Consider the following 16539-nt stretch of genomic DNA (forward strand, 5'->3'; position numbering starts at 1 on the left):
GAAGGCTCACGCAGAACTCAAGGTCAGCCTGGACTACATAGTAAAGTCCAAGCCATCCTGTCCTAGATGCCAAAAACTAAAAGTAGAATGGGTATTCCTGTCATACAATGCAGTCCAGCAATGAAAACAGACTACAACTTGTAGAATATTGCACAAAGAATTCCAGATACAAAAGAAAGTCAGGTCTGTATAACTCACTACAAAAGTTCACAACTGGTAATATCAGTCTCTGATGGTAGAAAGCAGGATACCTCGGGGATGGGAGGACAATGATGGAGAAAGAAGGTCTCCAAGAGTCTCTCTCTGATTCAGTTAACAATCACACACATAACTGTGGCTCCTGGGAAAATTCATACACTCACACATATATGATTTACAGAAGGGTAGCCTTCTGTACCCATATTAAACTTCAAGTCAGAAAGTCATCTTGCTGGTAGTTTTGAAATGTGTGATGTTGGCATGCAGCCATGCTCAGCTCCCAAGCTCGTGAGTGGAAGATGTTGAAATTGAGGCCCTGAGACTCGGCTGTTAAAGAGTACTGGTGGCCCCAGTTCTGCGGAGTCTCCTTCACAGGCTGTCAGGGTGCAGAACCGCACGTGATTCATTGCTGAGAGAATCGGCAAACTTGCCAACATTGTGCTGCAATGGTATTGGTTTTGTTTTTGGATAAAAAAAATGTGCTAAAAAGTTGCTAAAAAAAATCAACATTTTTATCATTTGCTAATATACTTTGTAGAGTCAAAGGAAAAAACAAGAGTCTAAATTTGGTGTCCTGCATTGATGGTTGCCAGAGATCAAGGGTGACTGACCTTGGGTGAGGAATCCCCAGTGACTTATCGGAAGCCAATAGAGTACAGTGTTTTTGAAAAGCTTGATGTCAAGGTGGTGAAAGTTGTATGGCATGTCTCTGGGTCTTTCTGTTGTTTGGCTTTAGCTTTACGAGTTGGAGGTTAAGGACAAAAACTCAAACATGCTACACACCACACACATGGTTTGTCTTTTAGCTGCACGTCCAACCCCTTGGAGAAAGGTTGCATTTGGTATTTTTAGAGGGTTGCCTATGTAACCCAGACAGGACTTGCATTCAGAATCCTCCCAAATGCTGGGGTTATAGCCATGCATCACCAAGGATGGCTTCAAAAAGCTATGCATGCGTGCATGTGTTGAGACAAGGTCTCATGGCTAGCTCAGTCTGACCTAGAATTTACCATGTTGTCTGGCCTTGCAAGTGTACTCTTCCTGCTTGTGCCTCCCAAGTCCTAAGATTATAATTGTGAGATGCCATGCCTAAACCTGAAAACCTAGACAGGGTTTTACTGTGTAACCCTGTTAGCCTGGAGCTTGCTGTACAGACCAGGCTAACCTCTAAAACCGTTTTAGTAGACTCATTTTGGAGCAGTTATAGATTGATAGCAATAGAGTACAAGGTACAGAGAAAGAATTCCTATATCCTCTGCTCTACGTGTGCACATGCAGGCGTGCACGTGCACACATGGGCGTATCTTGTTCTTTTGAGGTTTGTAGTTTGTATTAGGGCTCATGCTTGTGCTATACATCCTGTGAATTCTGAAAGTGTCATGCTGTAATGTTCTTGGGGCCTATCTATTTATGCCTCTCTCATTCAACTTTAATTACTAACCATTTTCCGCCTCCTTGGTTTTGCCTTTTCCAAAATATCAGCTAGTTAGAACCATAAATATATATAACCTTTTCACTTAGTAATATACTCTCAGGGTGCTCCACGATTTTTCATGGCTCAGGAACTCATTTTTAGTGCTAAGCAATAATACATTCCTTATATGTTTGTTTATCCATCTTAGTTGTTTCCACTTTTTAAAGGAAGCTGCTCACAGCACCCCTTGCAGGTCTCTGTGTGGATGTTCGCTTCCAGCTTCTTTGATGAATGCTAAGAAACGTAGTTGTTAGATCATACATCAGTGTTTGGGTAGTGTAGGTATATTTAACCATCTGTGGGTTTTGAAGACTCTCTGCCCATTTATAATTTTCTAGATACTTGGGGTTTTTTTCTTTAATTTCCTTTTTTTTTTTTTTTTTTGAAGTTTGCTTTTTTGTTTCTGGGGTCTGTAATCGTAAAAGCTCAGGCAGCCTCTTCCAGAGATGGGTTGGCTAAAGTAAGGGAGATTGCTAAATGATTAGGTAATACAGTGAGATACTGTAAAATCAATGTAAGGCTGGGCAGCAGTGGGAAGCAGAGGCAAGTGGATTTCAATGAGTTCAAGGTCAGCCTGGTCTACAAAGCAATTTCCAGTGCAGCCAGGACTTAAATTATATAGAGAAACTCTGTCTCAAAAAAAAAAAAAAAAGAAAAAGAAAAAAAAAGAAAAGAAAGAGAAAACAAAATGTAAACAAAATTATAGGAAATTATTTTCTGAAATAATTTTTAAGCCAGAAATATTTTTTAAGAAATTTTTTAAGCCAGAAACTATTTTCAAATTAATAATAATGGTATAATTGCTCTTTTGTTAATTATGACATAATTTCATATATCACATGGCAAACATATTATAAATGCATGTTGCATGGGGAGGGCCCACTTGTTCATCCCGGCCGCCCAGCTAGCTTAGCTCCAAAATAACCACACAGAAATTGTATTAATTAAATCACTGCTTGGTCCATTTGCTCTAGCCTCTATTGGCTAAATCTCACATCTTGATTTAACCCATTTCTATTAACTGTATATTGCCACATGGCAGTGACTTACTGGGAAAGATTCAGCATGTCTGACTGGCGGCTCCATGGCCATTCTCTGACTCTGCTTCCTTCCTCCCAGCATTCAGTTCTGTCGTGTCTGTCTACCTAAGTTCTGCCCTATCAGGCCAAAGCAATTTTCTTTATTCATTAACCAATACAAGCAACACACAGAGGGGACTCCCACATCAAATGCATATGTATTTCATAAGTTATCAAGCATCTTAAATAATTGATGTAATTAAAAGGTTTTGTTTGGCTGGAATCTCTAGCTCACTCCTGCTTGATCTGGAAAGTCCCATTCTCTCTCTCTCCAAACCCCACCCACTCAGAGACTTGCCAACAAAGAAAAGGTGCCAGAAAGTCTAGTTCTGTGCTCTTGGCCACTGCAGCAGCTCCTCCCCTGAAGTTGCCAGTAGCTTTTGACCGTACTTGAGCACAAGCCAAGCTTGTGGAGGACACACCATCACGCCATCGCTTGCAGAGTGTAAAAGCTCCCTGCTTTAGTTCCGGTGTGTGACTTCTCTGGCCTTGATATCTGGGGTTGAGGGACTCACCCAGGAATTGCTTTGCTCAAATAAACCTGTTCTTTTACTTTTTCCGTCCGGCTTGATCTGGCTTACTGCGGCAGCAGAGAAACCTGTTATCAGGAAACCTATTAGGTTTCACATGTGTTTCTCTTACTTTTGATTTTTAGTAATAACTATTTTTACTAAGTAATATAGGAAATGATTCTTTAAAACTCTGAGATCAGGGACTGGAGAGATGGCTCAGTGGTTAAGAGCACAAACTGCTCTTCCAGAGGACACAGGTTCAATTCCCAGCACCTACATAGCAGCTCACAACTGTCTGTAACTCAGGATCTGACACCTTTACATCGATGCACATAAAATAAAAATTAAAAAAATAAAATTCTAAGATCATCTTCGGGATATTTACCGTCCATGTTATTAGGTAGGCAGCTGTGGTGCTGGGGTGGGGCTTGGTGGTAGAGGACTTGCATAGCATTCAGAAAGGTTGGGGTTCAATCTCTAGCAGAGCCTCGTTTTCTAGCCATGTACGTGTGTGCATATGCACACACACATATGAATATATATGCCGAAGTCTTACTGTGTGCTTCCTGGGTTTCTGGAGCACGAGGTCTTACTGTGCTCCCTGGGTTTCTGGAGCACGAGGTCTTACTGTGCTCCCTGGTTTCTGTTGCAGTGAGTTCTACGAAGCCAATGCCCTCATGATGGAAGAGGAAGGAGCTATTATTGCTGGTCTCCTGGTGGGTCTGAATGTCATCGATGCCAATTTCTGCATGAAAGGAGAGGACCTGGACTCTCAGGTATGGGGAATTCTCCTGTACCAATGGTGTCACTCTGTCCTGTCCTCTCACACCAACCAAGTTAGAAGACATTGTGAGCATCAGAAACAGGATTTCCTTTCATTTTGTTGTTCCTATAGAGTTAATATTTAATATGACTTTGTAGTGAGAAACCACTCTGCACACTTAGAGGTCAGTAAAGGAAGAAGCTCTATTAGTTTGTGACTGATTCTGGCTAGGCACAAAAGGGAGCCAGCCTCAGATAGAAAATTTTACCAATTTACATATATGGGCCCCAGGCTTATGCAATTTACACATATTGTTTCGGCCCCAGGTTAGAACAATTTTAACAAGCTAGGAAACTGTAAGTCTGACCACTTGGACAGATGGGACATTTGCACAGCAGGACAATGCCTGATTGCTTAAGTGCACCAGTGCTGATCTTTTCGTGTTGTTACCCAGGTTTCTCCTGCCCGCCTGTCAGAATAATGCTTTACCTAGTGAGAGTACTGGGACTTAATGGCAAACCAGTGTTTAATGGTGTTGCGACCCCCTGATATTCCTGGAGGCATGTTCTTTGTTCTGGGTTGGGCCTAAGGGACTTTAAGTCAGGGTTGTCTCCTTTTGTTGTGGAAATGGAGCCTCACTGGAGGTCAGTCTTGGTGAACGCGCATTAGCAGAAACTTTCTCAGCAACTGCAGACTTAAGTTATGGAACAAAATGTTCTAACAAGTGTGCTCAGTACATTACTGTCTTTCAGTCATATTGGAGGCAACGTCCCCTTAGAGAAATTCACTTTCTATAACTTAGTATTTTTCAAGCAAGTTTATTAGTAAATCCTTCATAGCATCCCCCTTTGTCTCAGTGTGAATAGGAAAAATTGGGTTTTTGTCTTTTTCAAATTCTGGCCTCCGCTGTACTTCCTGAATATATATTAAAAGCCAGGGCAGCAAGGGAGTGCAGCGAAGGCTCTGGGGTTCAACTGCTTAGATTCAGAGTCTTATTTTCTAGCTGAATATATCTTCTAGTTGTTTTTGGTGCTTTCCATTCTTGATATGTTCAGATAAAAAAGAGTAGTTAATGGGGTTTTTATGAGCACTAATGGAGTTTTTGTAAATACAGTTCACCTTGATCAGGGCCATGTTTGAGTTAATTGCCCAATAGTAAAGATGTTTCACTGAGACTATTTCTCACCCCTTATAATGTGGTGAGTTTGTTCCGTTTTACTAGGGGAAATAGGAAAGGTTGTGTTATGTGATTTGGATTTTAAAAAAGGAATAAGATGGTAATAAAGTGTCAGATTTGAGAAGATGAAGATGTTCCTCTGTGAAAGTTGAAACAGACACCAAAATGTTAGTAGTGGTCTGTAGGGGCGGTGCGAAGGCTGTGGGTGTTTAAATTACTTTTCGTTTTCTGATCCTGTGAAGCATAAACAAGGGACTAGGTGTTGTTTCTGCATTATAACTATAATGGTTTTATTAATTTTAATATTATAATGTAATTACATCATTTCTTTCTTCACTTTCCTTCTTCCAGATCCTCTAATAACTCCCTCGTCAATCTCTTCCAGATTCACAGCCCCCTTTTTAATTGTTTATGTGTATACATATATATCCCTAGATATAACCTGCCCAGTCTGTATACTGTTACCTGTGTCAGTATTTTCAGGGCTGATCCTTTGGTATTGGATAAGCAGTTTTGTGCTCTTCCCTGGAGGAGACCTCCTTCCTACTGTCGGCATTCCTTGGTGGCCTGTAGTTCTTAGTGTGGGTTTGGGGCCTGACCGTTTTTTTGTCTGCTTTCGTATCTTTTGTTGCTGTCCTTGTTCTCCTTGGGTCTAGGCTATGCTGGTGATACTTTATGGGTATAGCTTCTGATTATACAATTTCAAACTTTAAAACTAAATAGGAGACCACAAAGGGGGATGTGACCCGCTGACAAAGATGGGAAGGTGAAAAGGTCACATGTGATATGAAAATGCAGAGTAAGCTATGGGGGTGAGGGGACAAGGAAGAAGGGACAGTCACTGAAGAGTACGTAATGAAACCCAATTCTTTGCAAGCTTGTAGAAATTAAGTTAAAAAAAAATTTTAAAGTAACTTTTATAAATAACTTTTAAAAAGCTTTTTCTAGAAGAAAATAAAGCTAGTAACAGAATGCCTGAAAAAGAGAAAGAAAATTTAAAGCTTATTCTTTGTGCTAAGTATTCGTTGACTGTCATGAATTGTCTTCCTTTTTCTTTTGTTATTTTTGGTGGTAGTGGTGGGTGATGGTACTGGTGGTGCTGGTGGTGGTGTGTGTGTATGTGTTGCTGGGCATGGAAGTGAGTTGTGCCTGTTCGGGACACAGTCGGCTGTACTGAGCTACACCCTCGCCCCTGTGACTCCCTTTGGCTCTTCTAATTTCTCACTTTACATTACCTTCCTAGTAAAATGTTAAACGCTCCTCATGGACTTCTGGTGATGGTCGTGGTTATGTTACTTCTGAATGCCTAGAAAGCAACATTGTTTTATGTTGGGAATAGTATCGAGTTTTCTATTAACTTCTGAAAACTTTCTCTCTGTAGGTTGGAGTTATAGATTTTTCCATGTACCTCAAAGATGGAAACAGCAGTAAAGGTAGCGAGGGGTATGTATGATGAAGTTGCTTTTCCCCCCTCAGATGTAGGCTTTTTTTTTCTTTCTTTCTTTTTTTTTTTTTTTTTTTTAAGACAGAAGTTCTCTGTGTAGCTTTGGAGCCTGTCCTGGAACTCAAGCTATAGACCAGCCTGGCCTCAATCAAACTCACAGAGATCCACCTGCCTCTGCCAACCAAGTGCTGGGATTAAAGGTGTGCGCCACCACCACCCAACTACATGTAGCATATTTTTCCTTCTCTAGTTTATAACAATATTGTGTTGGCTGATGTAGTAGAAGAATTTTTGGTTATATAGCTTTAATAAAGTCTTGACAAAAAAATATCTAATTATCGGGCCTATGATTAAAAGGATTTTTAGGTGAATGACTTTCCTGCTAGCTATTTCGGGGGCAGACATAATAAAGATATATAAAGTCAATCCAATTTTCCATATTTTTTTTCTGATAGCCTCATGCTATATCCCAGAGTGGCCTAGCGCTCCCCACGTAAATCAAGCTGGCCTTGAACTCTGGCTTCCCTGCTGCCTCTGCTTCTCAGCATAGGATCCAAGTGTAAAATCACCCCATCCAGCCTGCTCTCCATAGCTTTAAGTAGAGTTTGAAAATTTGGGCAAGCTCAACATTGTTGTGCCCTATCTATGTCCCATCCTGGGAGGCTGAGCCTCAGTGACCAGAAACTCAAAGAAACAAGCCAGCCATGATGGCACATGCCTTTAATCCCAGCACTCGAGAGGTAGAAACAGGCAGATCTCTGTGCACTCCAAGACAACCAGAGCTGCGAAGAGAGACCCTGTATTAGAAAGAAATGGACTGGGGCTGGTGAGCTGGTTCAGGGGAAAGAACACTGGCTGCTCTTCCAGAGGATCTGGGCTCCATTCCCAGCACCCACATAGTGGCTCACAACCATGGGTAACTCCAGTTCCAGGGGGCCCAGGGGTACTGCACACATACTGTGCAGTCATACACAAAGGAAAACATGCAATCACAGAAAATAATTCTTAAAATATCTTGACTCTTAAGAAAGCCGTATTAATGTAGGTTGTTTGTCCCACTTTTGAACCACTGACTCTTTCTCGTTAACATGTCCACATAGTGACGTGTCAAGTGTGAACCCTGGTTCAGTGTGTCTGTGGCCAGCAGTCTCGGGCTTTAGGAAAGCTGGGGTGAAACTGTATCAGGTATTTCTGCCGCTTCTCTTACTTCTGTTCCCATTGTTTTTCCCTCCAGGGATGGTCAGATTACTGCAATTCTAGACCAGAAGAACTACGTGGAAGAACTCAACAGACATCTGAAGTAAAGACTGAATAGAATTCTTTTATTGGGGGCTTGTAGAGAGAGAAAGGAATCATAGAACAGTGAGCAGTGACTACCCGTTCGGTCACTGTGCAGCAGATACACAGAAAATTCCATTTGCCAGCCACTGAACTAAGTACTGGATAAGTTAGGGAACTTTTAGCAGAAGGCAGTAAAAGGTTATCATGAGATTGTAACTTAGAGGTTAAGTAAATATATTCAATAAGAACCATAAAACGTACACATATTTCTTGGCCTTGGATAAAGCTACCTACTGCAGTACTGATCTTGGGTAAACCATCTCTCTTGTTCCCTTGCACTTCTCGCTTACACACTAAATTGATATATTAACTTTCCCTCTCCTTGCTCACTACCACTTATTTATCAAGTACTCACCAGGTATTTCACCCTCTCCAGAATTACTCCCCCCACTCTGCCCTCTCTCTCTTGAGACAGGGTTTCACCTTGTAGCGTGGCTGGCCTGGAAATTGCTATATAGACCAGGCTGGTACCTGGCTTTAAACTCATGGAGATCACCTGCCCCAGCTTCAAGGGCTGGGATTAAAGGTGTATATCACCATGCCTAGCATAAAAGGCATTATAACTGACTTATAAAGTTTCTATAGGCACAGAGGCAGAGTACCCTTCGCAGGTCTCAGGTCTCATTATAGAAAAAAGTTTAAAATATACTGGGGACTTGAAAGATGGCTCAGCAGTTATGGTCTCTGACTGTCCTTTAGGAGGATCCAGGTTCACTTCCCAGCACCCACATGAAGACTCACAACTGTCTGTAACTCCAGTGCTTCTGTGGGCACAGGCACACACATGGTACACAACATACATACAGCAAGACATTCATACACATGAAATAAAAATTAAAAAAAGAACTCAGAAGGGATCTCAGGGGCAATTTATCGGAATTCAAGAGAAAGTCCCAAGCAGGCAAGTTACAGATCTTGACAGCTGCTAAGCTGAAGAAGAGGGGAAGTTACATCTTCACGGCATACAAGTAAAAAGATACATCCTGAAGAAAAGGAGCTGGGTCCTAAGACAGTTCCTTACCTTTTTGTTGAAGGGTGCAATATTGCACTTCTTCCAGAGTTTGTGAGTGTGGTTGCAGAAGCAGGATTCTGCCCTGGAGGGCCAACCAAGGAAGACGTGTTCACAGTCGCTCTGGGCAGCCCCGCTGTGAGGACACTCTAAGGTGGAAGGGTGATAGCTAGCGGCATTTTCCGTCAGTTACGTTCTTCAGTCCTTAGCTCAGGGCTGGTGGGAACAGCCAACAGCAGCTGTTTCTGGGGTTTATCCTTTGACTTCTGACTTTGGGCTGGTTAAAGCCAAAGCCCATGCCATTGGCGTATCTTTAACCTTGCAGTTTGTTTCAACATTTAGATCTGTATGAACTGCACGGAAGGCCAGTCACGGTGGTTTATTTTTAATCTAGCTGGAAAGGCTAGTATTGAGAATGAGTTATGAGCTTGGAATTTTCCACAGTAGTGCTTGATATTGGCCTCCTTTATAAATTTATTTGTATATTTATTTTTGGGTCTCACCAAGATATTATGACTATTAATTTGTCTCAGAGGAAGCTGGCATATTGATATTCATATTTCAAACAGCACCTAAGGAAATGATAGTGACAAAGGACCCTTTATTTCCTTCCTTCATGCCTAGAATCCTCTATCAGTATCAATATAAATTTTGAGTAATCTTGATTCCAGCTAGGAAATTCAAGAACAATTAAGTATATTTTCTCTGGGGGAAAAGTAAGAAGTAAGTGTGACCATAACGGTCAGCGACCACGTCAGCCAAGCAAAGATGTGCTTGTATTTGATACCCAAACATAGTCTCAATTCTTCCTTGCCCTTGCTGTACCTCAGTTCTCTGTAGTCAGAGATACCTAACAAAAGCTGTTGAAGGAAGGAAGCGGTCGAGTGCGGTGAAACCATCACAAGAGTAGCTGGTGTACGTATGGGCTGTTTTGTCTCCTGTAGGGAGCGCTCAGAATGTACCAGGTACTCGCTCTTTGACTTCACCCACTGAGCACGACCTCCGTGCCAAGGACTGGCGCTCATGTATGCTGTCTCGGAGCATACCAGTCTGGCAGAAATTGTGTACATTATTAAAGAAGGTATTGGGATATCGATATGATCAGAACGTGTTGTATGCATGTATGAAAAGTCACAAACTCATTCTGTGCAGCCAGTGATCTAGTTGAGCTTGAAAAGGGTTGCTGTAGACTGATAACACGATGGGGTTAAGAAGGCAAGTGCAAGCTGTTGTCCTGTTTTTCAAGACACTGGTATGTTTTTTCTTGTCTTAATAGTGCTACTGTAAACAACCTTCAGGCAAAAGTAGATGCGTTAGAAAAATCCAACACTAAATTGACAGAGGAGGTAAGTGTTTGGGAATCAATTATTTGACCTATAAATTTAATAATATAAATTAGTGAAACCAATCATTCCTGTTGCCTTGGACATGATTTGACTTTTCAGGTAGGAACTGCTGTAGGAAACAACTTCCTGCCCTGGCTGCGTCGTCATTCATTTTCCCAGTGGGATTAGATAGAATACAGCCTGATACTCAGGATTCAGTAAGCATTTTGGCCACTGTTGATGTGGTACAACTAGACAAAGACAACCCCCTCCCCCATCTCTTTTAGACAGATTTCTGTGGAACACTGATGTGTGTTCCAAGCTGGCAAGCTCCTGAGCCCCACATCCTGTCTGTTCTTGACTGTGCCTGACCAAGCAGCTTTGGCCCGTGATCCCTGCCTCTTGTTATACTTCTTATTGTCATGTGCTCCTGACTAAGATGATCACTTGACCTCTAAAAAAAAGCCCAGGTTCCCCACTGGCAAATGGGGGTGCTTTTACTTCCTCTTTCAACTCCACAATGACTGAAGATTAGGCAAGAATATAAATGAGAACGCTCTTAGAAAAGCCCTTAGAATAGGAAGGGGAAATTAACCTCAAGGCTGGCATCTGATTAGTAGGCTAAATCTGTAGCTTAGCCTTTGTTTAATAGAAGTAGACGTTTTCATCAAGATCTTATGTGAACTAGCCAGAATGCAAGCTCATTCACTTTTTAATCGTCCTATTAGACACAATGAGATAAACTTGGTTTAAAGAAATTCAGTGCATTAAACATGAGTATGCTAATTAGTTTTTCTTTAGAAATAGAGATAGATAGATAGGCAAAGAGACAGGAAGACAGACAGACAGACAGATAGATAGAATATAGTTTCTTTCTTTGAAACACAGTCTTATTTAGCTCCCTCTGACTTTAAATTTAAACCCTCCTGCCTTAGCCTCCTAAGTGCTGAATTACCTATAACAGGTCTTTTGGAAAGTTCCCAATGTGATTCCCATGACAGGAAGTGAATACTTGATTAAACCTTTGTTTAAACAGCGTTTCACGATCTTCTGTTCATTTGTTTTTGAGACAGGACCTCATCCTGTGAACATTTTAGAAGCATTCTCACTAAATGTGTTTAGAATGTAGCCATGGAGATGCTCTTGAATTAAACAGTCTCAGCACGGGGGGGGGGGGGGGGGGGGGGGGGGGGAGGGGGGGGGGGGGGGGGGGGGGGGGGGGGGGGGGTAGTAAAAAGGCAGCAGAACGGGGAAGGTGACCGAGTGGCTAATGTGCTCACTGTGCAAGCAGGAGGACCTGAGTGAGTTTGGATGCTTAGCACCCTATAAAAACTGGGTGTGTCCACACATGTTTGCAGTCCAGCCCTGGGGGATGGTCACAGGCAGATCCTGGGCCTCACTGGCCAGCCATTGTAGGCCAAAACTTGAGTGTCAGCTTCAGTGAGAGGTCTTATCTCAGACAGTAAGGGAAAGAACGCTAAAGGAAGACTCCTCACGCGAACCTCGGACCTGCACGTGTACACACTCATACCTGCACCCATGCACACATCCAAAATAAAAGTATTCACAGTAGAGAAGCAGTATCAGGTGATTTTCATTTTTATTTTACATACTTGAAAGATACTTCCCCTGTGTTCCTCATTAGAACTTTTCTTTTTCTGAGACTGGATCTCACTTTGTAGTTGAAGCTAAAGAGAATCTACTAGCCCCAGCCTCCAAAGTGCTGGGATTATAGCATGTACCACATATCTGACGGATAAGAACAATTTGAAAGGGTGATAGACAGCTTCCTTTAGCTATAGATTTCCTAAGAATGTTCAAGTCTGAAATTTATGCCTTAGCAGATAATAAAATATTATAATAAAAGAATAAAAAGATTTTTTGTTTTTTAATTTTGGTCAACAGCTTGCCGTTGCCAACAACAGAATTATTACCTTACAAGAAGAAATGGAACGAGTTAAAGAAGAAAGCTCCTATCTACTGGAATCCAGTCGGAAGGTAAGTCCTAAGTGGGTTCTAAGACCTTCGTGAGGGGACACTGTGCATTGTGTAATCCACAGGGAGGTGGCCAGTTCTGGGCACTGACATATATCAAACATACTCTTTACCTGGACTCTGTAACGGAGAACAGGGTACAGCTCTCTGAGGCCAGCGTCCTCTTCTCTGCTATAGCTCCAACGGGGTACAGCTCTCGAAAGCTTGCGCCCTCCACTCTGCCATAGCGCATCATTGCTTACATTTGTTTAGAGACTTAGAAAGTCTAATTCAGGCTCTTATCTGTATGAGCTAATAACTTGTTCTGTGTTTAGTGGTTACAGTGTTTATAATGAAGCTGGAGAGATGGCTCAGTGGTTAAGAAAGTTATTGCTGTTCCGGAGGACCTGGGTTCAATTCTCAGCTCCTACACGGCAGCTCACAGCTATCTGTAGCTCCTGTTCTAGATGATCCAATTCCCTCTTCTGCCCTCTGGGATCACCAGGCACACAGGTGTGCACAGACATACATACAGGCAAAATATTCATACCTTAAAATAATTTATGTGATAACTATGCCATTATTTTTACACTGTGCTACTCCTTTAAAAGTGAGTAGCCTAGTTATGTGTTGCCACTGGGTAAATTAGCATGAAAATGAATTTTCTACATATCAATATTTTCAAGGACCAAGCTTTTGCTTTGTTTTGTTTGGGGGGGTTGTTTTTTGGTTTGAGACAGGGTTTCTCTTTATAGCCCTGACTGTCCTGGAACTCATTCTGTGAACCAGGCTGGCCTCGAACTCAGAGAGTCACCTGCTTCTGCCTCCCAAGTTCTGGGACTAAAGGTGTGCACCACCAACTGCCCACCCAAGAACCAAGCTTTTTAGGTAGCGTAGTGTTGCAAGATATTTGATTACAGTGTGGTAAATACATCACTCTGATTGGTTTGATAAAGAGCTGACTGGCCAAGTGCTAGGCAGAACTTATAGACACAGAAAATGCTGGGAAGAAGCGCAGAGTTGCCAGCCAGGCACAGAGGAAGCAGGAAGACCGCATGGGCAGTACAGAGTAAAGGTAATACAGCCATGAGACAGAAAATAAATGAATAGGAATAGGTTAATTTAAATTTTAAGAGCTAGTTAGAAGCATGCCCAAGTAAGCTAAGGTCAAGTGTTCATAATTAATAAGAAGTCTCCATGTGGTTATTTAGGAGCTGTCTGGTGGGACAGAAAACTGCCTACAGTATAGATTTGTAAACTTATTTTATATTTTTCAGTTCTGTCTTCTTAATTTTCTTGCCTTTATCCTTTGAGACAGAGTTTTACTGTGTGACCCAGATCGACCTCAGACTCTTGCCTCTGCCTCCCAAGTGTTGGGCTTAGAAGTAAGCATGCCTGTGTCTAGCCTTAGGGAGCATAACATGATGATGCTTTCAGCCCTGATAATGGCTTGGTGTCGTTACTGTTCTAATTTATGACAGAATTACATTAGGGGAACATTCTAATTGATAGATCTATCGACTGTGTGCAGATTGTTTGTTTATGACTTCATGGCATCCTTCCTGGCTACTGCTAGTGTTTCTAGAGGTATAATAGGATAAAAACAGTTTCCTATGTAGAGTATTAGTATTTGACTTTGAGGCATGGATATCATTAAAACATTAAACATTAAAACAACTGTAAATGCTCAGAAGAATTTCATTAGTGGCTTCCTTCCTTTTAGCGAAGATATTTGGACAGCAACATGTGAACTCTCTGGGAAAATAATGTAGTACCACCCACACCTCTGAACCAACTCATATTTTGCAGTGAATCAGGATATTGGGGTTCTGCATTTTGCTTTTGTTTTTGAGCCATGGTCCCATGGAACCCAAGCTGGCCTAGAACATGGTATATAACTAAGGATGGCTTTGAACTCCTAATCCTCCTGCTTCCACCTCCCAGTGCCAGGGTTAAAGATCTGAGCTGTCCCCAATTTTAGGAGGTGCTAGGGTGAATGCAAGGCTCGTGCAGGCTGAGCAGCCACTCTGCCATCTGCACTGCATCAGCCCCTTTGTTTGTTTGCTTGGGTAGGTGGGTGGGTGGTTTTTGTTGTGTGTGTGGTCTTTGTTTTTTAGACAGTGTCTTAGTCTGTACTCCAGGCTGGCCTCAGACTCCCAGCAGTCTTCTTGCCAGGCCCCACGTACTCAGACTACGGGCACCACATACAGCTATGGCAGTGTTTTCCAGGACTGAGGGGCGAATCTCCACCACCAGTTTTGGTAGCTCACTTTTAGGGTTTTTAATAAAGAGACAACAGATTTCCAATCCAACATAACCTTATACTCAATGTGCATTTCTTTATTGTGTTTGCAATAAATTTGATGTCAAGTCTTTTGGTCCTTAAATAAGTGCTCTTCTTTACCTTTTCAAGGGCCCTAGACAAGACAGAACTGCAGAAGGGCAAGCACTGAGTGAAGCAAGAAAGCATTTAAAGGAGGAGACACAGTTGCGATTGGTAAATTCCTTAACTTCTAGTAGCGAGAAGCTGAAGATGCCCCATCAAAGTTGCAACACTCAATAATGCGCCCCTGTTTTTACAAACCCTATGAAACTGTTTCTTGCCCTGCCCACTCTGCAGTATCTCTAAAAACGTGGAAAGTTGGAAAATGAGAGATGCTTTAATGTGTGCTTAATAAGCTACTTCAAGTTAAGAGGACATGGCAGAGGGGGTTGGAGAAATGGCTCAGCGGTTAAGAGCACTGGCTGCTCTTCCAGGTTCTGAGTTCAATTCCCAGCAACCACGTGGTGGCTCACAGACATCTATAGTGGGATCTGATGCCCTCATCTGGCAAAAAGTTGTTCATGCAGACAGAGGACTCATGCATAAAATGAATAAATCTTTAAAAGAAAGAGTATATGGCAGAAATTCAGGTTTTTTGCAAATAGAACCTTCTTAATGCACTTATAACTACCATTTACTGTCTGTATGTTTGTAAATTAGGGATTAAAATGTTTTTCATTAAGAGTATCCTAGAAATAACATCAGCATGTTGCAGCATGATTCATTTTTATCATAACTATTTAAAGAGGGAACGCATGATACAGAACTTGAAAGTTGTCATTTAAGAGACATGAAACTAGGTAAGACGGTCCAAGGTGTGCCCTGGGCATAGCCTGAATGTGGAAGAAAACTCCAGTCTGTATCTTTGTTCTGCTAAAGAATGCTGCCGTGACTATGGTAGAAACAAGAGTCTCATAGTAGTGATGAAATTTCACTCGGCCTTACTGGCCATCCGGATGGCCAGAAACTGAACTGTTACTCCAGTGTCTCAGCTCTATCGAGAACATCCCAGCAAATGTTCTTCTTCTTAATCCTAATCGTTGTTATTATTATTTTGTTTTATTCTGAGACTGGGTTTCTCTGTGTAGCCTTGGCTGTCCTGGAACTCATTTTGTAGACCAGACTGGCTGCTAGCCCATATATCCACCTGCCTCTGCTTCCCAATTGCTGGATTAAACGTGTGTGGATTAAACTGCCACCCAGCTCCTAATAGTTATTATTAGTGTCTTATTAATTATTATTAGTCATTAATGTCTCTTAAATACCTTCTGCCAAAATGCTCAGCACTAAAGGTGTCCGTCCACCTTTCCTTGTGAAACCTTATGACATTTATATAATGGAGGCAAGAGTGTAAGCAGTTCATCTGCTTTGCGGCAGGACGTGGAGAAGGAACTGGAGCTGCAGATCAGCATGAGGCAGGAGATGGAACTGGCGATGAAGATGCTGGAGAAGGATGTCTGTGAGAAGCAGGATGCCCTGGTGTCTCTGCGGCAGCAACTGGATGATCTCCGGGCTCTCAAGCATGAGCTTGCCTTCAAGCTGCAGGTAGGGGAAGATGAGGAATAGACTCTCTGTCTCTCTCTCGTGTTCTCTCTTGTGTTCTCTCTCTCTCTCTCTCTCTCTCTCTCTCTCTCTCTCTCTCTCTCTCTCTCTCTCTCTCTCTCTCTCTTGCACCCGTGCTGGCTAGTTTTAGGTCAATTTGACACAAGCTAGTGTCTTTCTGGAAGAGGGAACCTCAATTGAGAAAATGCCCTCACCAGATTAGCCCGTGGGCAAACCTGTGGTACATTTTCTTGATTGATGATTGATGTGGCAGGACCCAGATCACTGTAGGTGGTGCAACCCTGGTCTAGGATGTAAGAAAGCAGGCTAAGGAAGCCAGTAGGAACAAGCCAATAAGCAACCTTCCTTCATGGCCTC

The 16539-nt window shown here is 42.2% G+C and overlaps 1 protein-coding gene across 5 annotated transcripts in view; it reads left to right on the top strand.

Annotated features, from left to right (window-relative positions):
* Nucleotides 1-16539, top strand: part of Rufy3 (RUN and FYVE domain containing 3) — a 79074-nt gene that overhangs the window by 46909 nt on the left and 15626 nt on the right. For all 5 annotated transcript variants that reach the window (XM_050149617.1, XM_050149620.1, XM_050149621.1 and 2 more), the window contains exons 5-11: nt 3916-4039; nt 6585-6646; nt 7882-7947; nt 10274-10343; nt 12228-12320; nt 14710-14793; nt 15997-16164. In XM_050149617.1, coding sequence (XP_050005574.1) covers nt 3916-4039; nt 6585-6646; nt 7882-7947; nt 10274-10343; nt 12228-12320; nt 14710-14793; nt 15997-16164 — 667 coding nt within the window. The remainder of the gene's footprint in view (nt 1-3915; nt 4040-6584; nt 6647-7881; nt 7948-10273; nt 10344-12227; nt 12321-14709; nt 14794-15996; nt 16165-16539) is intronic.

Source organism: Alexandromys fortis, unplaced genomic scaffold, assembly GCF_014885135.2.
Source record: "Alexandromys fortis isolate MF-2015 unplaced genomic scaffold, M_Fortis_MF-2015_v1.1 scaffold_0, whole genome shotgun sequence".
Taxonomy (NCBI): Eukaryota; Metazoa; Chordata; class Mammalia; order Rodentia; family Cricetidae; genus Alexandromys; species Alexandromys fortis.